Raw genomic sequence first — 23,538 nt, 5'->3', positions numbered from 1 at the left:
AGGGGCTGAGACACAAGGAAGGTAAAACTAGACTGAATGTGGTCCCTCTAGGAAACTTTGCTGCATTTCTTCATTTTGTTATGAAGTGCAGTTATGGGAACTTTAGAAGATGCTGAGAGTCAGCCTGTTGGCTCCACAGGAGTGTGGCGCCTTGTTTGCCCCTCCTGTCCTGGGAACGTGGTCCCTTCAATTGATGTGCAGCTCAGGAGGAGACCTGCATCATAGGTTGCCATGGGAGACTGCAGTTCCAGCCACCTGGTAACCCTGGCAGTTAACCACTAGGTAGATGCTATATCCAAATTGCCCTTATATGTCCCATGAACTTCTTTATAAATTTTTGGATTTTTTATTTGTTGCAACATGCATATGATACTTTCCACATTAAAAAAAAAATTGAATACCTGAACTTTTAAAAAGAAGATGAGTATAATCTCAAATTGAATATCTCTAAATGATAAAAGAATAAATTAAATTTGTGCTCTAAGTTTTCTTACAGGTTCATTATTCTGTAGACTTTTCAGGATTTGGTGCTAATAACAAACACTGAGATTTGTTATGATGAATGCACACCCCCACCCTCTGTTTTCCTTCATTTCTGGATATTAGAGAATACATTTTGCCCCATTGCTATTAGAAACAAGTGCCAAACATGTATTTAATTCCTTCTCCCTTCTATTTTCTTTTCCTAGGTGCTTAACAAGTAACAAATCTCAGAGAGGTTACTCTTTGTGAGAACCCTCTGAGGTTCTTAATATTGAAAAATCCTGCCTGATACTAGATAAAAGATACCGATACTGCCAGATTCTAGAAAAAAGAGCTTACAAATGTTTAAACCCATTAGCCCTATCATTCTACTTCTAATAATTGGTTCTAAGAAAAAAACTGAACACACACACAGAAAAGTAGGCAAGAATATAGTTATTACTACATTTTTTAGTAGTGAAATATAGCCACAATTAAATTTTTCAACAATCGAGAATTAGTTATTAAATTAGATGCTTGAACACTTTATAGTCATTGAAGACACATTATGCACATTTTGTAGAGGATCTTAGGCTACCTGGGGCCAGTAGGTAATCTCCGGTTCTCTGATTTTCTCCTAGTGTTTCGCTGTGCGCTCTCTGGGGTGGGTGGAAATGGCAGAGGAGGACCTCGCTCCTGGCAAGAGTAGTGTTGCCGTCAACAACTGCATCAGGCAGCTTTCCTACTGCAAAAACGACATCCGAGATACAGTTGGCATTTGGGGAGAGGTAAGTTACAGGTGAAAATAATTAATGTCAGACTTGCTTGCAGTCCCGCTGTGCCTCATGAAACCCCAGAGCCCCAAGAGCCGAGAGACACAGTGCTGAGGAGCGCTGAAGGTTTTTATTGGGTACCAGGGGTGTTCCACACTCGGCAGTGGTCCCTGGTTGAGTCCTGTGATACGGAGATTGTTGGTAGGATTGACTGATGAAGATGGCTTTGTTGCCTTTGTGAGGACCTGAATCAATCCCAAGGGTGGGTGGGTGGGTGGGTGGGTGGGTGTGTGTGTGTGGGTGGGTGGGTGGGTGTGTGTGTGTGTGTGTGTGTGTGTGTGTGTGGCGGGGAGGGGCGGGGTGGATTTGATCTCCCAGTGGGTGGAAATTACGCTGGGGGCCACTCCCCACTGGGTCTGGCTGCAGATTTCTTTGAGGTTACTTCTAATGACCCAGTTCCTGGTGGGAAAGAACAGAGAGAGGGAAAAGGCACCAAAAATTCCCAGTCAGCTCTCAGTTATCCCAAAGCAGGTCACCTGGTTGGCCCCCGGGGGCCCTAGGACCTGCCCTGCTCACGGGGCCCAGCTCCTCAGGACTCTCTGATCACGCAGCTCCTGAGCACGTGGCAGCCCTCAGCTGAAAGCGGGAAGAAGGGAGCCTGGCCTTCACTGGGGGGACAGGCTGGGGAACTGCAACCCTCCCCCATAGCTTGGCTCATTCTCCTGGCTCTGCCAACCATTGCTTAGCTGCTCACCAGCTACCCAGCCTCCATGAGGTGCTGGGAGACAGAATCTCTCCAGGACCTGCACCTCAATCATGATTAATCTACAGATTGGTTAATTAGCAGCTAGCTCTTTACTCAGGGTCTGGACACGACTGTGACTTGACGTGTCCATAGAAAAAACCCTGCCCACAGCAAGCCTTGTGAGCTGCAGTTCCCAACAGAGACACTGGGAGGCGCTTCAGGTCTGAGGCGGCCTGCTGTCTGTTGCTCCAGGCTGTGTAGGGTCTCTACAACAGCCTGCACAAGTTTTGTTTTCTGCCAGTGCTCTTGCCTGGAAGTGGCTCTCTTCCCGTTTCGGGAGATTTCAAATCATCCTGGATCTCAGTTGTAGATGCTTGACGAGCAGAGGCATTGCAACACCCATGTCTGCCACCTCAGCAACAGAGCTTATGTTCACTCTGAGAACTTGTGATGGGATATCATTCTTAAAACCCAGACCGAGGAGCAGTTAATCTGTCCCGCTTTGGAATTTGAAGATCGGCCAAGAAGCCTCACCATTCTGCTCCGCTAGACCATCCTGGTGGAGAAGAAAATGGTAACCCACTCCAGGATTCTTGCCTGGAGAATCCCCATGGTCAGAGGAGCCTGGCAGGCTACAGTCCAGGGGGTCACAAAGAGTTGGACACGACTGAAACGACTTAGCATCGCATAGCGAAGCATAGACCTCCCTGGCATCCACACCACAGCATCTGGGCTGACTGTGACCTTCAGTGGACACAGCCTTTCCATCAGACAGCAAACATTTAATAATTTCTTAAAATGCCTGAGGGTTTGCGAGGAGAATGAAGTTGGATAGGCTAGCGTTCCTGCCCTCAAAGAGCCGTTAATATGTGGGGAGACTGGAGACCAGAGCCTGAACAGTGATGCTGGAAACCTCCTCCTCCCCAGTATTGGTCTTATTGCAGCACCCCCCCCCCCCCCCCCCGCCCCGTGGCTAAAGGCATCTCAGCCTCTGTGTCAGATCATGAGCAAGTCACTTAACCCGTAGGCCTCAGTTTCCCCATCTGCTAATTGGAGATAATAACAAACCAAGCTCTGAGGCAAGTGAGCCCATTCACGAGCCAAGGAGCCTGAAGCGTGTGCTGTAATATCTGAGATGTCATAAAGGCACATCAGCATTAGCTACTGAAGCACCGAGAAGTGGCACACAGCTGTGCCTGCTATTTACCGGGCAAATCACACAGATCAGAGGTGGTGTACAAACCGAGAAGAGACAGCCCTTGTTGTGCGTCCAGGAAGGCCATCACAGGGATGGCTGGTAGGGTCTGGGCAGAAGGCAAGGAATGGGGACAGAGGGGTTACGAGAGGCTGGCCAACCTGGAGTTAGTAAGAGACCAAATTCTCCAGGGAACCTGCCATTAGCCTTTTTTCTTAGAGTAAAGATTCAAAGTGTAAATAATTAAAAATAAGAGCCAGCTCGAAAGCAGGCTAGGGACACATTTCAGAGGATTTGGAGAAGGAGAGAGAATTTGGGCATGTGAGGGGAAGATGAAGGATTTATAAATATTTTAATCAGGAGAGGATGTTTCTCCCTTAAAAAACAAAGTTCAGACCCAGGGGGCGATATTTTGATCATTGAAGCGACATCCCTGGGTAGCCACAAATGTCCTGAGGATGCATAGTTTTGTGCAGAAGGTAAGCGGTCTTCTCATTGAATCCCAGGGGAAGGACATGTACCTGGTCCTGGAGAACGACACGCTGAGCCTGGTGGACCCCATGGACCGCAGCGTGCTCCACGCTCAGCCCATCGTCAGCATCCGCGTGTGGGGCGTGGGCCGCGACAACGGCCGGTGAGTGCCCCACGTGTCCTCTGTCACCGCGCCAGGTGGCCCGGTTTTAGCTTAGTGCCAAGGTGGAGCCTTGCTGTTACTGCATGTCACTGACTATGAAACTGGACAGTGAACTCTCTGCAGAAATGTGAAAAATGAAAGCACATCTCTATCCCAGCCTCATAAACCAAGCTACTTCCGTTTCCGGTTTCTGTCCCTCAGACCTTTTTCAGCCCTGGACCCTGCCTCTGGTTCTGCATGTTTCTCCACCCACCCATCCCATATAAGTTCCTAGCTCATCCAGACTCTCGGAACTCTCACCTTTTTTTTGCCTCCTCTCTGCAGTCTGTTTTAGAGTAGAGTCTCAGCTATTTCAGATGCTCTGCTATTGGTATTTTCTTCGTAGAGGGCTTGTTGGAAGGGAGGGGTTGAACAGCCTCTAATCACAAGCTTTATTTTTTTTAATTATTTTATTGAAGTATGGTTGATTTATAATGATGTGTTAATTTCTGCTATACAGCAGAGTGATTCAGTTACACGTGTGTGTATATATATATATTCTTTTTCATATTCGTTTCCACTATGATTTATCACAGGATATCAAATATAGCTATACAGTAGAACCTTGTTGATCACGAGCTTTAGGTCATTAACTCATGCTCATCAGGAACTTCTGGAGTTTGAAGTTGGCTGAACATTTTTAACATTTGAAATGTCTGGTCCTACCAACATTCCATTCAGTGTGTATTTTTCGAAATTCTACTGAATGTTTGTCATTTCCAGCAAGTACTTCTTACTTAGATGTGTTGTGAATCTTTTTGGTCTCCAGAGTGACTGGAAACAGGGAAGTTCCGGTTTTCAAGTACATGTTCTAAGTAATAAAGTGGCAGGTATCACAGACATCAGAATTTGATACTTTTTTAAGTAATCGGGCTGCATGAAATGCATCTAACTCTTGAATTATAATTAATCTTTGGCAACTCTCAAGGTGCCCAAAGATCTCCTAGCATTTAGGGATGAGCTGTAGTATGATTTATTACTTTGCTGAAAATGGACAAGAGCATTGCGGAAGCTGGTGAAATCCCAGATGACAGAGATGGCTCTCTCGAGCCTGTGACTCCATTCCTGGGTTTTCTGGTTTATTGGGTTGTGTGGTCCTCTAGGGGGTTCAGCCTTGGCTTCACCCAGCCTCGGGCAGTAGCAAATTCAATAGTGTTTTGATTCAGTTCCAAATGCTAAGCCTGAAAGGAAAATGGATAAGCATTCATCAAAGAACAAGCATTTTTGCTGGAACCAGACGTAGAAATGGTTGCAAAAGAGAGAGGTGGAGTGTCCTTTGATGGCTGATTGGATAAACCTCCCTGGGAGCACAGCTGTATCTCTGAGCTTTTGTAACAGTGATGAACAGTGACAGCTGTACCAGGTGCTTTGAAGGGAGTAAGTAGCTAGCTTATGCATCTGCACCTGTCATTCACTTGCGTGGGAGAGCTGGAGCGCTGAAATTAAAGGAAAAGACATGATGATGTCTGTACATATTTTAAAACGTTTAGCCTTGATGGAAGAGTGTAAGATGCTTGATCCTTCCCTCCTTCCTATCCTCCATGTTTGTTTTTAAGACGGGAGCCGAGGTGAAGATCAGTATATGCATGTCCAACTGGATGGGGTTGTGTTTTCTTAAGGTTAGCTTGTGAGTGGATTTCATCAATGAGGTTTTCAGGTCACCCCAGTTCTTTAAAGTAAGGCCAAATGCTCTCCATTCAGGGTGAAAAATATGATTCAAATTCCAGTGGACAAAATTATTCAAGCCCTGAGCTCAGTTTCCCTTATGTGTGAAATGGGGATGATAACAAGGACCACGAAGCATGTGTATGTTTATGCCTGTGTGTATGTATAGTAATTGGCAGGGTGATGGGGATATAGAAAATGCTTAATGCATGTTAGCTTTGATTTGTTAAAGCAACATCCACTTGGAGAGACAGCTAATTACATGGTTTCCTTTCAAACAGAGGGTGAGGGAGGGATCAGACCTCAGGGAGGTTTTGAGTACAGTTTATCATTTGATAACAGAGGACCAGAGGCTGTTCTAGAGGCTGTGTTCAGTTGTCCTACAAAGTGGAAAGAACTACCCACCCCTCCACTGCACCCCACTTAGCAGCCACTGCACCCAATGATATCAGTATAAGTCAGGTTACCTTGCCTTGGTTATGTTTCTGAAATGTGCACTGGGTTACTTGTGTTTTTTAAACCCCTTCTTGTTCTTACTCAATGTTAGCAGGTAAGTGTAATTTAGAAATACATGGAGGGTTCCACATTAGCTTTCAGGACCTCAGGAAGCTCCTGCATTGGCTGGGGGCCCTTGAGCTGGGCTGCTTCTGGAAGCAGTAAATTAAAAATATGTCTGTCAGTGAAAGTTTCAGTTTCTCCCCAGTGCAGTTTTCATTCTCTGAAAGAAGGGACCTTTGTATTCCTGATTTTTTTTTTTTTTAAGATACTTGGTTTTGCTTTTGATTTCTTTTTTCTTTTTTTCCTTTACAGCAATTTACAAGAGCAAATTCAATTTGTAATGCTGCGAAGGGACTTACACTTTGCATGAATAAAACATAAAAGTGTTTCATTTTGCTTGCAAAAACAAGTCCATTTCGAATTCTCTTTTGTAACTTCCCTTGCTGAGAAAATGGAATCTCTTAGGGGATTTCTTGATGTGGTTAAAATGAATATGAAAAGTATGTATACCAGAGGCATGAAGGGCAGATTCTCGTGAAATTCTGAGTGCTTCACTGAGCCATGTAATTTCAGAATTTATAAAGTTATTTGGGGTTTAGCATTTTCTTAAGGTTTTCAAGTGGGTTTGGTTTGTTCTGCAGAAATTCCTTATGGAGGAAGTTTACTTTGGGTAGGGAGGTGATCCAGCTGTGACACCCCCTACTAATCCCCCAGGTTGATTCAGAGAAGCCTCTTACTATGATTAGCTAAGAAGTCTCCTTGGCGCCAGAGGCTGATTCCCTGTGGGGTGTCAGTGGTTGCTGGACAGAACTGAAGTTTTTGTCTTGTTCTTGAGACTCAACGCCAGCCTTAATTATGGTGCTTCTTAGAGTCCATTTGCATTATGCTGCCGTATGCTCACTCAGTCATGTCCAATTCTTTGCTACCCCATGGACTATAGCCCACCAGACTCCTTTGTCCATGGTATTTCCCAAGCAAGAATACTGGAGTGGGTTGCCATTTCCTTCTCCAGGGGATCTTCCTGACCCAGGGATTGAACCCATACCTCTTTATGTCTCCTGTATTGGCAGGCAGATTCTTTGCCACTGGTATCACCCGGGAAGCATGATTACTAGGCAAAGGGAGGCCACCCTCCTCTTTCTTGACCGTTCTGTACTTTACGTTCTTTTTGATCACAGTGAAGTAAATGTTAAGGCTCCCAGAGGCGCAGAGTGGGGAAAGGGGTTTCGTGAAGAGCCCTGCATTTCCAATCAGAATTGGAACTGCAGCCCCAGGGAGCACTCAGATTGACCCACTCCTGTGGGAGGCTGTCGTGTGTGCCGGTGGCACTGAGTTGTAGGGCTGGCATTTTGCCTCCAGGGACTGGAGCAGGCGACCACAGTGGCACCTCGCATCTTGTTTCTGTGGACCTACAGGCTTCTCTTCCAAGGATGGGTTGGGAGGGACTTTACAACAATTTCAGGGGCTCTGCCAATCCTGGCCACAGCTCTCTTGTTTACTCACTGGGCCCTGGGAGAAAGCACGCTCCTCATTCTTGTAAAGAGGTATCAGCAGCAAGGAGACACAACTTCTGAACACAGGAGACTTGAGAGAGGGACTCTCTCTGCCTCTTGTGGCAGGTCTAGGAAGGGGCGCACAGATCCTCTGGGTGTTGCCAATAGTCTGCTATTCCGGTTTGTTTCCCATGAGAAAGGAAAGTGGTATAGTTGCAGGGTTTCAGACCCCATAAGTTGGATTTTCCAGGTCAGTGTAGCATGGAGCACTAATCAGGTCAGATGCTCATAGACTTCCCTTAAAATGAGGGGGCGGAAAAAGCTCTAGGGTCAGTTGGAAGAGTGTGTTAAACCAAGTGTAACAAGCCCCTTTGCTCCGGACCATCTCACAGGTTCTCCTGTGCTGATGTGGACTAGAACTCTTTTCTTCATGTAAATGTGATCACATGGAACACACTTTAGGAAATACTGCTCTGGTCAATAAACTTGTTAATTTAAATTAGTGGCAATACTAGGTTGCTATTTTGTCTTTAGAAAGAATTGGAATTCCTTGTAATAAATAACCATTATAAGTGGAGACCCCCACTGGGCCTGCTCTAAGGAAATAAAATTCCTTCCTAATTAACAGCAACCCTCACAGTCATTGTGCACAAGTACTTTTTAAAAGCGCTTTCTTCTGCAGGTTGAATCTTGGCCCTGAGATACTGTTTGTGCTTATAGTTTGTATAGCAGAGCGTCTCTTCTGAGAACGTGTTTTATGCATCTCTTTTTCTCTTTTTGATGAACAATTTTTACCTTGTGATAGATTATTCATAAGTTTTCAAATGTTTATCTTGGGCTTAACTGATTTAGTTAAGATCTTGGGGAACTTTTATCTAAATAACATAGTAAGTCTCAAGTGCACTGAGTAATTTTTTTTTTTTTTTCTCATTTTCTCTTCTCTTGGGATATTCCCAACTGGTTTTATCCACCAAGCTCCTGGTTTACGTTGCTTTAGAAGTCTCACCACACAGAGTTCATGCTTTTGTTTTCCTGCCAGTGTTGTTTTGTGTTGATTCTTGTGAAAAATGCTACTTAATTTCGGGACTTGGGGTGGGGGGCTGATGCATGGGGCATCCTGACTGTAAACTAGTTAAAATATGTCAAACTGTAACTTACAGGCTTTTAAATGTAAAAGATGGCTGAGTAGCCAATGTCTTTAAACCCTTTTATTTTAGGGATTAACTGAGGTCAGAGAGTGTGATTTGCCTTAAGTGACCCAGCTAACTAGGCAAAGAGAGACTCCTGGGCACTGTCCTCTGTCCAAGGAGGAGCTCCTCCGTTAATCCCGACAAGACATATGGATGGGCCAAAGTAACCTGGGGTCAGCAGGGAGACCAAGAACTCCACGATCTAGGCCTGGTCCCTTTCCTTAATGAGATAAAACCAGCGGTGTGAATTAACAGTAGAGGCCCCCGAGCTAAGAGTGTCTTTCCATCTTTAACGGATTATTTTAAAAAGGAAGGGTTAAAAAACAATATGAGACTCAAATGCGGTGGACCAATATGGCCTGGTTCTTTACAGAAAGAGTGTTGAAGGTAATAATGCATTCATCATTATTGAATCAGGCGGTCATTGTGACTTCTGAAGGAAGTCTGTGGAAACAGGAAGTCCTGTTCTGCTGTCCGGTGTCTTCCTAGTCTGACTGGCCAAGGGACTTGTCTCTTAAGTTGATGGCGACCTGGAACCCTCGCACATCGTGTTAAGCCCACATTCTCGTCACATCCCTTTGGCCCCATGCCACTACAAAGGATTCTGGGAAATGGAGTCCCTAGCTGGGCCAACAGTTGCCAAGTCAATACCACTATCACCAAAGAAGAGGTGAAACAAGCGGGCTTCTGACAGTCTGGAAACGAATCACCTCCGTGTTCCCAGCCTGTGACCTATTGCTTCCTACGCCAGTTATTGGGCCGCTGTCCCTGAGCTCCAAACCCACTGTTCTCTGCTTGCTTTGTGAGGCTGGAGCCAGGACTCTGCAGACCACACTTCTGCTTCTCTGGTTTGCTGCTGTTACGTTAGGTTCAGACTTGACGGGACTGTGTGGCTGGAGGGAGGGAGGGACTTACTTCCTGCCGTGAGCTTCATCCTGGAACAGGATTTTTATCTCTGTGCATCAGTTATGACACAGTTTTCCCAATACAGAAATGCAGAACCACCAGCACAACTGGCTTAGGCACCCCCTTTAAAGGTCCAGGTCCCTGGTCCTGCTTCAAGTCTAGAGACACCAGCCCAGCATACCACCTCCTCCGTGTCAGAGGTTTTGCTCCATGGGGCTTCTCCAAACTTGTGGGTTTTACTAGTTCCAACCTCTGCCCTCTGCTCTCTCCACCCTCCAGGTCACAGCCCCCTCTTGCAGTGGCTGCCTTCATGATAACTTCTTCCTATTCCCCTTTCATTTTGTAGTTACCATTCTTTATATGATCTTCTCTCTCTGTTCCAATAACTGACGTGGTTCCAGTCTCCTGCCTCTACTCTCTGTTGTTGACCCTTAAATTGAATTAGCCCTGACTGCAGGAGGCGGTGTGGAAGGCGTGTCTGCCAAGAAGAGGGCTTTCAGGCGACCAAGTTGAGTGCAGCTATTCTTTCTGTCCAGCCTTGCACACTGTGGGTGCCAAGGAAACATCCTTTCTAAATTGGTAGAAGTTGTCAGTGATAAAGGGCAGTTCTGTTTTAGGATTTTAGAAATAATGGGCCTCTTGGTTTCTGAGCTAATCAGAAAGTTACCTCTATTTTCACTTTGCCATTGTTTCTTTTCCTAGGGGTGATGGAGGGAGGCGGGTCCTCACGGGGAGGATGGAAAGCCTCCTAATGACAAGTAGTCAGAGGGTTCTCTGAGCCAGCCCGTAATGAAAGATTGATGGAATTGCAAGATCTGCTGATAAAAGTTTAATCTAAGGTATATGCTGTCTTGCCTCAGGGAGAAAAGTCTTCAGGGAGACAGCAGTAATTCTCTCCCTTTGCTCCAATATTATCTTGACCTCTAGAGTTAATTTCTTTTTAATGCAGACACAGAGTAAGCAGAGGCATCGGGATTTACTTGACCATTCTGCCGACTTACACCTTGGTTGTATTTTATCTCTATGAAAGTGGCCTCCTTGCCTTCTATTAATCATGCCAGGATGCTAGCTAATACTTTCAGTCTAGAATAACCTTTACGGAAAGACACAGTAAGTGATTGTCTAAGAGGTCCCTCAGAGGAGTATGTGGAGGGTGTTTGCAAGCCGATCCATCTTGGTGTTGCTGTCCCTGTTGGTGGATGTATGAAAGACAACAATTTCTTCTGAGAAATGCATCTTCTGTTTTGATAACTGGTCCACTGTTTCTCATAAGCATGTTTCAGCACCAGGCAGTGAAATGTTGGGGCTTGAGGCTATCATGTCAAAAGGAAGCAAAAAATTGTGATGATGATCCCTGAGCAACTTCCATCTCTCACACTTCCCCTGACTCCCAAGTCAGATGAGGGATGGCCGTTTCTGGATGCAGCAGAGGGGTGATCCATCATGCTAGGCTCCAGTGATTCACTGTCAGTCTGCAAAGTGCCACAATCTTCTTGGAACACTGGAGCCTTCCAAAACCAGAAGGCAGTACAGTATCAGTGATGACGTAGCCTAACGACCCACACCAACCTGGATTCATGTCTTAGCAGGAAACGTAACTGTTGTAACCCAGAGTGTCACTCAGTTATTGGACTGTTGTATGTACTTAAAAAATGATTGTTTGATAAGCCGCTAAAAGCCTTATGTTACCACAGATGAATAAGCAGTCACTGCTTTCATACACAAATCATCACCTCGAACTCTTACACTTAAATGTAATCATCTCAGATTTTGGGCTTCACGGTGCATACAATGATTGAGGGTATAATGCAACTCCTTTATTTTCTTGGGCTCCAAAATCACTGCAGCCATAAAATTAAGACACTTGCTCCTTGGAAGAAAAGCTATGACAAACCTAGACAGAATATTACAAAAGCAGAGACATTACTTCACCAATGAAGGTCTGTATAGTCAAAGCTATCGTTTTTCCAGTAGTCATGTATGGATGTGAGAGTTGGACCATAAAGAAGGCTGAACGCCAAAGAATTGATGCTTATGAACTGTTGTGTTGGAGAAGAGTCTTGAGAGTCCCTTGGACTATAAGGAAATCCAACCAGTCAATCCTGAATTCATCAATCAATCAAGGAAATCACTCCTGCATATTCATTAGAAGGACTTGATGCTGAAACAGAAGCTCCAATACTTTGGCTGCCTGATGCAAAGAGGCGACTCATTAGAAAAGACCTTGAAACTGGGAAAGACTGAAGGCAGGAGGAGAAGGGGACGACAGAGGACGAGATGGTTGGATGGCATCACTGACTCAATGGACATGAGTTTGAGTAAGCGCCAGGAGATGGCGAAGGACAGGGAAGCCTGGTGTGCTCAGTCCATGGGGTTGCAAAGTCGGATACGACTGGGCAACTGAACAACAACAAATGATTCATTTCTACTCACAGAACCACTTCTGACAGCAAACGTGTCCGTGTTCCACACCAAACAACTCTCCAGGTCTCTGCCAACAGTAACTAAGTGTCCTGCAATGTAACTCAATTCCAACACTATCAGGAGTTAGCCCAGACCCCCAGGCTGAAGGCTCAGTCCCCACAAGACTGCCCCCACTTCAGTCACAAGTCCAGGCCACCCCCGCATCTGCCAGAGCAGCTGTAAATCGGAGGCTCCCAGGGAGGTTTCTCCATTGGTTCAGTGATTTGCTAGAACAGTTTACAGAACTCAGGAAAACACTACTTACTGTTACCAGTTTCCTATAATGGATACAAATAAACAGCCAGAAGAAGTACATAGGGTGAGGTTCAAAAGGGTTATGAGCTTCTGTCCTCATGGAGTTTGTGGGTATATCACTGTCCTGGCACCTGGATGTGTTCACCCCCAACCCCCAAAATTATCCCGACCCGATTGTTCAGGAGTTTTATGGAGGTTGCCTTACTCAGGCTGATTGATGAAATCATGGGCTCTTGGTGATTAGCTCGATCTCCAGGCCCTCTCACCTCCCTGGAAGTTGGGGTAAAACTGTAAATCCCTACCCTTTAATCACAGTGTGGTTTTTCTGGGACCAGCCTCCATCCTGAAGCTACGTAGGGGACCTCCAGACATCTCATTCGTGTACAGAAAGATCTGCTTGTCACTCTGCATGTTTCAAGGGTTTTACAAACTCTTGTGTCAGAAACCAGGGACTAAGACCAACTATTATTACAAAAGGCACTCCTACCACTCAGGAAATTACAAGGGTTTTAGGAGTTTTGTGGCAGGACAAAAACTAATATATATTTCTTATTATATTATAATATCACAGTGTACAGTTGGTCACTGGAGAAGACAAATTTGAGGACATTAGGTGGAATTCAAAAGTGTCTCACTGTATATAATTATGTCAAGATTTTGAGAGCTAGGGTGATCAAGAGAAGGAATACTGGAGTAGGAATCCCACTGTTTGCAATTTCATAATAATCATGTTCTTCCCTCGCACTGGTACTGGGGGCACTTAGCATCCTAGCCTGTCCACTGCAGTGGGGATCATTGCTGGAATGGCAGAGATGTGGAGGTGCCTTCATAGGACTGCCAGGCATTGTCCCCAGGGGCAGTACTTTTACTGAGGATGTAATATTTTCCAGTAGTCATGTACAGATGTGAGAGTTGGACCATAAAGAAGATTGAGTGCCCAAGAATTGATGCTTTGGAATTGCAGTGCAGGAGAAGACTCTTGAGAGTCCCTTGAACAGCAAGGAGATCAAACCAATGAATCCTAAAGGAAATCAACTCTGAATACTCATTGGAAGGACTGATGCTGAAGCTGAAGCTCCAATATTTTGGCCACTTGATGCAAAGAACCAACTCACTGGAAAATACCCTGATGCTGGGAAAGATTGAGGACAGAAGGAAAAGGGGGTGACAGAGAATGAGATGGTTGGATGGCATCACCAACTCAATGGACATGAGTTTGAGCAAGCTCTGGGAGATGCTAAAGGACAGGGAGACCTGGCCTGCAACAGTCCATTGGGTCACAAAGAGTCAGACATGACTTAGCAACTGAATAACAATATTTCCTTAAAGTATTACCCTGGGTCAATCATAACAGATTATAAAAATCAGTAGAAACTTTAAAACATAGGATATTGGCATGATTTTGTCTTTGACTTTAAATATCTAAAACTCTTCTGTTATTGGTTCCTTGTGAGTCTTGACTTGATGAGATGATGCCTCTTCAAGGGCTAACATTAATATTTAGAATCCCCTGGCCCCCTGCCACAACCAAGTGGCTTAGTGTGTCCCTAACCCTCTTATTAAACTAGACTGGATGCTTACATATCACAGCTGTGAATTAAAGCCTGGCAATGAATTGCGTATGCAAGAGTTATTTTTTTAATAGAGAAAAGTGAGAATTTGTAAAAATTATCTTGTAATGAAAGTTCAGTCCAGTCACTTGGTATCCATGACTTCCACCCTTCCTTCCGGCATGAAGGCATGTTCATGCCTGGGTTGGCATGAGTCACACCAGCTGCCACTGGGGTCCATGCTTCTCTTCTCCAGTTTGCTTGCCTCTCTCCTTCAGCAAGAGGACAACCGAGTTATGCTCCCTTCTTTATTAATATGTTTGCTGCTTTTCCTTTTAGCAGCACCTGTGGGCTCCAGCACTGCGTCTCCTGTTGCTTTATTATACCTTCAACTGGGAGTCTTCTTTTCCAGGCAGTTCCCAAAGAGTGCTCTTGGAACTACTCTTTAGAAAAAGGAAGAGAAGGAAGGAAATAAAAAATAAGAATTAAGAAATTGAAGTCAGGGTCCTCAAACAAGGACTCATTTCTGAAGGTAAAGTCCTGGGAGCAGAGTCAGGCAGGCATGGTTTCAGTGGTCAGAGATTAGAAGTACCAGATTAGAAAGTGAAAGTGAAATCGCTCAGTCGTGTCCGACTCTTTGCAACCCCATGGACTGTAGCCTACCAGACTCCTCCGTCCATGGGATTTTCCAGGCAAGAGTACTGGAGTGGGGTGCCATTGCCTTCTCCAGATTAGACTTGGGCCAAATAAAAATACATGAGCCAAAGAGTTCATTTTTAGTGGAAAGGGTAAATCTTGAGAAACCCAGGAAGAATCATTTGGATTATAAATAAAGGAACACAGAGGCAGTGACAGGCTCATCTGGCACCATTCACATATCCAGCAAAGTTGAGTGGAATGGGGAGGGAGTGGGGAGTAAGAAAAAGAAAACCTAGGAAAGTCTGTTATTTTGCCTGGTATTTTACACCAGAAACATGCCAAAGGGGAAGAAGGGTCTGAAAATACTGGGGTGGAATAGGTGGGGTAGGGGTGCACAATTACAGCCTCTGCAGGAGCCCAGGGTTGCAGGAGGCTGAGTTCAGGGCTTGCTGGCAAACAGAGCAGTCAGGTACTGGGGCAGGGGACTGGCCATGCACAGAAGGCCACCATTCTCTGAAGGCAGTGCCTTGCGCTTATAATTGCTTCTCTAGGCCCTGTCTTGCCAAGTCTGCCTCTTTGGATGAGTGGCTCCAGCTGTGTTTTCAAGGGCTCCTCTTTTCATGCACAGAGCACCCTGGCCCATTAGAGATCCACATTCGGGCAGGACTCAGGCACCCAGGCCCCGGATCCTGGACCACCCAGCTGAGAGCAGGGCAGGTCATGGTAGAGTGGAGGGTCCCTTTGTGGCTGGAAAATTGTGGCCCCTGCCTCTTGATCCCTAAATCTTTTCTTGGCACCCCCCAAGGGAGTACTCCTATGTATAAATTTATTGGAAACAAAGCCAGAAAAATCTAAGTCTCAGTTATTAGCCCAGTAGAACCAAATGTTTCTACGAAGGCACTGAAAGCAGGTCAGTCCCAGGAGACAGACTACACAGGGAACGACAGCCTGTGGGGCGGGGTCAGCTGTGCAGGAATTTTACAGACGGCACCAGTTGTTTGATTACCAAAGCTGTGCAATAGGTATTTGGTGCAGACTGAAAGTATCTGATTCTCCCTGGCCCTGATCCACCAGCAGCCCTCCCACCCTTCAGTGTTTGAACATAACTGGAATGGGGATTGGGATAATGATGAGATAGCACCAGTCATTCCTAAATCTGTAAGCATCTGTCTGAGTTCTAGTGAATTCATCCACCTTATGAAAGAAGCTTCTCTCCTTCCTGCAAACCATGAGGCTGTAGATAGCGGTGTGTGCATAGCGCCTCCTTGGCCAACCTATAGCCAGGTCACGTTTGCCCTCAGTCCACTGTGGTTCATGGCTCTGCTGTCTAATCAGCTGCACAGCCAACAACTTACTGCCCCCACCAACATGTGGGAGTGGTCAGGCGCTAAGGATTCTGTCCCTCCCCCCGGCATGGTGGCCAAGTGCACAGGTCCAGCTACACTGAATTGTGCCCTCGCCCTGCACTTCCCTTCCCTTATCTGCTGTCCTTTCCCGCTTGCCCACTTTCTCCTCATGTAGCCTTTATGTTTCCTTGGATTGAACCGGCCATTCCCTCCTCCAGGGCATAACCCAACCCAATGGGAACTTAAATCCCAGCACCTCTGAAGGGAGCCTTATTTAACTTGATGATTATGTCTGTGTGTGTTCACTCACATGAAAATAAATTTTGCAAGGAGAATTAGATTTTTTTTTATTTGCTGTGTGAGCCCCCACATTCTTTGTAGCCATCTGTTTTTTGTGTCATTGGCTTTCAAGCTATTTTCTCCTAACCCGTAAGAAACATAGTTTATGACACGATCTAGTTTTTCCCCTCCCTGCCTTCCCTTTATTCACACAAAAATTGCACACAGCAATACTTATCTTTGCAGTGTGTTCTGTTCCTTGATTTTTTTTTTTCTTTGCTACACTCTATTTAACTTTTTGAATGCTGCTTTTACCCTAATTGATTATGGTCTGAATTACACTGATCTTTGGTTACCTTTTCCAAAAAGTCCTTGAACTGACCACTCTTCCAGCCTAATACCTGGTGTTTAAATTTAAAAAGATTGCATAAACAAATAATTTGGGGAAACATCTTATTCTCAGAGAGCCCGGAATACACAGCTTACCTGTTTAAGGCTCTAAGCTCTCCTCTGTGCATGCTCAGTTATGTCTGACTCTTTATGACCCCATGGGCTGTAGCCCACCAGGCTCCTCTGTCCATGGGATTCTCTAGGCAAGAATACTGGAGTAGGTTGCCATTTCCTTCTCCAGATCTTCCCATGTCTCCTGCATGTCCTGCATTGGTAGACAGATTCTTTACCATTGAACCATTGGGCTTCCCAAGCTGTCCTGAGCTTAACACTCTGTGAGCGTAAAACACATTATTTGCTTCCTACCAACGAACTTCAGGGAATCAGTGGCATTTCTGGGGCCCACCAGATTAGAAAACACTGCAGTGCACTGATTGAGAGACTCTGAATGATGACTCTCTATCACAGTCTGTCATCACAGATCTCTGTTTTAGATTTTCATTTGCCTAGCACTCCACTCCCCATGCCTGCACTGAGAAGTGTGGTATTGTCAGAAGCACAGCTTTCGGTGCAGTCAGTGGATTCTCCTTAAAGAATTTAGTTAACCAGGGCACTCAAAGCCGGTGCACTGGGACAACCCAGAGGGATGGGATGGGGAGAGAGGTGGGAGGGGGGTTCGGGATGGGGGACACATGTACACCTGTGGCTGATTCATGTCAGTGTATGGCAAAAACCACCACAATATTGTAACGTAATTAGCCTCCAATTAAATAAATTTTAAAAGAATTTGGTTTATGGTGCAAATTGCATAATTTGTCATGTTTCTCTCTTTGCCAGGAAGTTTCAAGTTAAAGCAAACTCTCAGTTGCAGTAATATTACACTGAACCATATGACTGCCTTTTTTGAGGATCTGAGATGGTTGGATGTAGTTCAAATTAATATTTAGCCTAACCAATTTATAGAATCACTTCCTTCTTCCATTTGGTTTTAAATCTTATTCTAACTTAAGAGCCTGCTAGAATATGTGTCTTCTGTTGTAAACCACTTTATTCTTTTGGAAAGCAAATGGATATAAATTTTAATAAGTAAATAGAGTCCAGCTGTAATGTCCCATTAACCAATAGAGTGTTTAAAATACAGATTTTTTCCTGATTTCCCTATTATTCAGTAGTTGGTAAATGCTGTGGATTCTGCAATGAGGAGTATTTTGAGGGAAATTTTTTTCCCCCTGTACAATCCCTGGGTGGCTATGAGAACAACAAATTAAAAAATATATCTTTGTAGACAATGAATATTTATTGACCAGTCCAAATGATACTTGCTTTCTGCATGAATTAGAGAATAATAGTGTCACAGAAGCCACCTCAGCCCTCAAGGTACTTGCTCACAAGGCTAGTTTTCTCCACCAGGGATCTCATTACAAAGATAAGCAGCAGTTACTAAAAACATTACATCTAATGGATGGTGTGGAATTTCTTAATATATTTCCTCCATAGAGTCGGTGGCCTAGAGTAATGGGTGAGCCCCTTTATTGTCTAGAGGAAATATTTTGATTTATCTCTGTATAGCTTCTAGCTTAAGAGTTGCTTTGGTTTTTTTTTTTTTTTTTAACTTAGAAGAAACTGTAGAAGATATTTATTAAAAAAGATAAAACCTAATCCTATTCATTAAATTCGTTAAGTCAAAGGTTGAAATAAAAGGGAGGGAAATTTTTTTAAATAAAAGATAAGGTTTTAATATGTCTATACTGAACAAATTAGAGTGCCTCACTTTTAAAAAAAGAGGTGTATATCTTAAGTCTTTGAATCTTGAGTCACTTTTAATCATCATGTTGTTAATCATTGCCATAGGCCTTGGACTCATACTATTAGAATAGATTATAGCAAAGAAGTATGTTAACCAGGGCAGGAGGAGAGTAGAAACGGCTGTCATCATCCAGAAGGGGCACCGAGTTTTGTTTTTTTAACTTTGTAATTTAACCATAATTGTACCTGTGCATCTTTAAATGATCTGTCAGGGTGGCTTGCTTTATGCCCAAGGCCACATCGTCCTTGTGCCTGCCTTGAAGTTGCAGACTGTGGGGTATCTTTTCTCCCTCCTTCTTCCTCTCCTGTGTGGTCCCATCTACCTCTCTGGGAACTTATTAGACACCCATATATTAAGTCCCCAATATGTGTCAGCCACTGTGCTTGGCACCAACGATATAACTATGAATAAGCGCTTCATGGTTCCTGCTTTCATGCGTGATACTAAACGGAATAGTAATAGCAAGTAATTAGATGAGTTCTTCAGTCCCATGAAGCACTTTGTAGTATAGCTATCAAGATAGCAAACTATCATATACTAAGTATATGGCACGTCCTTATCACTTAGTCCAGGTCCCACCTCTTCTGTTAGTCTTTTTTTCTCCATTTGTATCAGTCAGCACTGTCTAGGTTATACTTCAGTAACAATCAAGACCAAGTAGTTTAGAACAGTCCTCATTCTACTAAATGTCCGTGCCATGTTGGCTGGAGGTACTGTTCCTTGTAGTACCTCCTTATTCTGTGTCCAAGGCAGAGGGAGTGCCATGGTTTAGAGTTTTGCCAGCCATAGTGTTAGGAGGAAAAAATGCACTGACTCTTAAAACTTCTGCCTAGGAACAACACTTAATACTTTTTCTCACACTTCTCTGGCCAAAGCAAGTTACATGTCCAAGTGTGACTTCAGGAGATGGGGAGATTTACTTCCCTAGGAAAGGGACTGGATATATTCATATCACTGCAGTGCCCTATGATCTCTTTGATCTCTCTAGTCATGTAGATCTTAAATGACACTTCATCTTTCAACCCTGTGTAGTTACTTAATGTAAATGTGTGCCCCTCCCCGGTTAGATTATAAATTCCCTCATAACTAGCACATGTTTTATTCTTCCTTATGTGTAACTCAGCATGATGCTGGCCTTATGTTAGATTCTTAAAAATGATCATAAATTGTATGAAGGCAAGAAGAGAGAATAATCAGAACTCTCTCCATGTTTTAATATAATGCTTGATAGTCTACTGAGGATCTGTGTACACTATCTCCTTTAATCTTTTCAAGGACCAAAGGACATAATATTATGCCTTTAACAGATGAGAAAAGTGAGACCCAGACCTTGTACATGAGTTGCTTACTATTGCACCAAAAAAAAAAGTGATTGAGCTATATCTGAAACCATGAATTCTAAATCCTGGGCCAGTGGTTTTTCCTACTCCTGTAGTTGTTAATGTGAACACTCCACTTTTTAACTTCTGCTGAGGATCACACATGGGAAGGGAGAAGGAAACTTCAGAAAGAATTGAAAGCCCAAGATGTAGCTCCTGGCATTTGGGTGATAGCAGAGCTGAGGGGGACACACAGCAGAACTCTCGGCTTGAATTCAGCAGGCCAGTGTATTAGTTTATCTGTAGCTCCTGTAACAAATTATCATGAACTTGCTGGTTGAAAACAATATAAATTTGTTCTCTCAGAGTCTGAAAACCAGGAGTTCAACATCAGTTTCATGAAGCCCAAATCAAGATGTTTGTAGGTTCACTGTCTCCAGAGCTCCTGGGGAAGAATCCATTCCTTGCCTGCTCTTCCAGCTGCTGGTGGCTGCTGGTGTTGTTTGGCTGTGCCATCACTCCTGTCTCCACATCCTCTTTCTGTAGGCTTCTCTTCTAAGTTTGTGATCTCCCTCTGACTCTCCCTGGTAGGGATGTGTGTGATTAGATTTAGAACCCACCCAGATAATCCAGGAAAATATCCCCATGTCAAGATCATCAGTTCTGCTCTATGTTACATGGCAGCCTGGATGGGAGGGGAGTGTGGGGGAAAATGGATACATGCGTATGTATAGTTGAGTCCCTTTGGTCTCCACCTGAAACCATCACAACATTGTTAATCGACTATACTCCAAAATAAAATCAGTTTTTAAAAAGAGATCATCAATTTAATCATTTCTGCAAAGATCCCTTTTCCATATTAGGTAACAACAGGTTCCAGAGATGAGGGTCTGATATTGATACCTTTGGGACCATTAGGGTGGTGGGAACCTCTTCTGCTACTCCGCTTTTCTCCCCTGCTCTGCCCCTCTTTTATCCTCGCCCATTTCTGTCTCCCCTCCGAGTGGTACAGGTTATATGGTATATTAAAAGGATCTCTGGAGTCTGATACACATCCAGTTAATTCCTGGATCTGCCTCTTCTTGGCTGTGTGACTTTGGCGAGTGAATTACTTACCCTGAGCCTCAGTGTCCTCCTGTGTAGAGACAGAGGTCTTAGAACCTGTGTGCAGCTTGGTGTGGGATGATAAATGAGACAGGGCCTGGCAGGGGCACCTGGCCCCAGTGGGCACCTGCCCGAGTGCCCCGCCCCCGCTCTGCGCTGTCCCTCATTTAGGCTCCCCATCCTCTGCACCCATAGGGCTGGGCCTGGTGGGCTGCAGGTAGAGATGCTGCCCACGGACATTCCTGGAGCACCTCCTCCCATTTATTTTTCTTCGTGACTCTAAAAATACACAATGTTCATTAAATAATTAATCATCCTTTCCTAGAAGAGTTATTTCATTTCACGGGTGAACAGTTTATTGCCAGAGAAACTATGTCTTCCTCCAAAATGATGTATAACATGATTTGGTATCTGCATTTTTAGACACTTGAATGTTTTCTTTCTCTCTGCCAGTTAAACTTGAAGGTAATGTAGTACTCATTCATTTGCACTTTTTTTCTTTTCTAGAGATATAGATGTGCATAGTAGAGCAACCTCGTATTTTTCCATTTCTAAAATAGTATGTAAAACCTGATATGTTAATGTGCACGAATGCCAATAAGTTTTAGTATTTAGTAAATATTGAGTAGTAATAAATACCATAGGTAGCAAGCCTTTATAATATTAAGCCTATGAAGAAAATTAAACAGTTATATAATTGGCAAGGAAATGAATGCAAACGTAAAAAGAAAAATATATGAAAGCCATTTTTTCTCAAACCCATTTTTGCGGTTTTACATACTTGTCTGCCTTCAGAGTCTAAAATGCTAGGCTAGTTTATAAAGCAGTCCCTTTAGACATTTGCCTTATTTTTAGGAAATGTTGATCCTAATGCTAGGTTAGTAAATAGGGATTATTTGCCCTCTTGTCTCTGATGACATAAGGGGTCTGAAATGCTGTGTGGAGAAGAACCAGGAAACCAAAACCAGCTGAGGGGTTCCACCAGCTGAGGGGTTCCTTGCCCTGTTAGTCGTGTCTGCAGTGGAGCAAAACATGGGCGCGGCACAGCGTGACTAAAGCACAGGTAATTATTGGAACGTACTCCATCTAGGCCGTCACACAGTTAGCTTGACCCAGGGTCATTGGTTAGCATTAACTTTTACACAGGAAAGGCAAAAAATGGCGGGGGGAAGAGAGTGGTCAAATATCGAATACTCTCAATACGTATCCATTATATCTGAAACTTGATGATTTCTTGATAAATATCGAGGGAAGAAAGGAGGCAGAGACTTGCTCTAGAGTACTGTGACCGTGTGTGCCGTGGGAAAACTTGGTTTCAGAATTTGGGGCTGAGTTTGTAGTGGCTCCCAGCACAGAGAGGTCCACAGTGTTCAGAACGACCAAGAACATCCTGTAACTTCATTTGTGGATAAACAGCATACATGCAGTGTTCGAATATTAAATCCTTAAAGCATTTGCATTGCCTCTCAACAGATGCGCAGTGCTGGCAACAATGTGGTCTTTTGTTTTTGGTTGCCACACCCCTGGAAGGGGGAAGATGGACTTTAAGATGTGAATCCCCTCTGTGGGAGAGGGAGAGGGTGGGAAGATTTGGGAGAATGGCATTGAAACATGTAAAATATCATGTAAGAAATGAGATGCCAGTCCAGGTTCGATGCACGATACTGGATGCTTGGGGCTAGTGCACTGGGACGACCCAGAGGGATGGTATGGGGACGGAGGAGGGAGGAGGGTTCAGGATGGGGAACACATGTATACCTGTGATGGATTCATTTTGATATTTGGCAAAACTAATACACTTATGTAAAGTTTAAAAATTAAAAAAATTTTTAAAAAAAGATGTGAATCCCAGCCCTGCCACCAACTGTTAAGGTCTTCTTGTGCAAGTTATATAACCTCTTCACTGACATCCATTTCCTCATCAGAGAATAACATTGTGTCCCACCTAGGAGGAACACTTTTTTTTTAATCTGTTGTTTTAAAATTATTTTTTAATTGAAGATAATTGAATTACAATGCTTTGTTAATTACTGCTGTACAGCAAAGTGACTCAGTTATACATATATACGCATTCTTTTCATATTCTTAGATTCACTTTTTTTTTTATTGGAATATAATTGCTGAGCTTTTGGTAAGAGTTGAGAACAGTGTCTGGCACATCCATAGTAAGAACCCCAGTCCTTTGGCTCTCAGTTCCATTCCTCGCCTCCCCTGCTGACCTCTGACCCTGCAGGCCGTTTCTAGCCTTCACCTGGGTTTGGCCACTGGAAGCAGTGAAGGCTGGGGGAAGGGAGACCATGGTTCCTTTCCCGGCTGTTCGCCTCCAGGCTGTGCCTCCTCATGGCTCCAGCCACCCCTGCCCAGGCTGGCAAGGCTGTGGTTCTGCTGGGAGCCTCTACCACCTCCTGCGTGGGCCCTTCAGCCTGGAGGTGGTAGGTCGCTTCCTGCTATTGCTAATTCCGAGTGCCGCTCTGTCTCCTGTCTGCTTTTCAGCTCTTCCACCACCCGTCTGTTTCAAATACTAAGAGCAGTTTTTGTTTTCCTTGCTGTGCCCTTAATAATAGACTGTAAACATTTACTGTCGCTGTTGTTGTTCCTGTTGTCATCATTGTCTCATGCTTCAGAGGAAACTCTGGAGTAACCCTGAGGCTCAGGAAGTGAAATGAGTTAACCAGGATCCCATAGCTGGTGGGTGACAGACGCCAGCATAAAACCCTTTCACTCCATCTCTCCTACCAGCCTTTGGATGGGCTAGTATCCTTGACTCTTAATTAGTCTGAACATAC

The 23,538-nt window shown here is 44.3% G+C and overlaps 1 protein-coding gene across 11 annotated transcripts in view; it reads left to right on the top strand.

Annotated features, from left to right (window-relative positions):
* The window catches only part of APBB2 (amyloid beta precursor protein binding family B member 2), a 385,290-nt gene that overhangs the window by 310,241 nt on the left and 51,511 nt on the right, over positions 1-23,538 (top strand). For all 11 annotated transcript variants that reach the window (XM_070791347.1, XM_070791344.1, XM_019962637.2 and 8 more), the window contains 2 exons: positions 1,104-1,250; positions 3,682-3,809. In XM_070791347.1, coding sequence (XP_070647448.1) covers positions 1,104-1,250; positions 3,682-3,809 — 275 coding nt within the window. The remainder of the gene's footprint in view (positions 1-1,103; positions 1,251-3,681; positions 3,810-23,538) is intronic.

The sequence above is a fragment of the Bos indicus genome, chromosome 6 (genome assembly GCF_029378745.1).
Source record: "Bos indicus isolate NIAB-ARS_2022 breed Sahiwal x Tharparkar chromosome 6, NIAB-ARS_B.indTharparkar_mat_pri_1.0, whole genome shotgun sequence".
NCBI lineage: Eukaryota > Metazoa > Chordata > Mammalia > Artiodactyla > Bovidae > Bos > Bos indicus.
The sequence above is the reverse complement of the archived record's forward strand: the minus strand, read 5'-3'. Positions and strand labels throughout refer to the sequence as shown.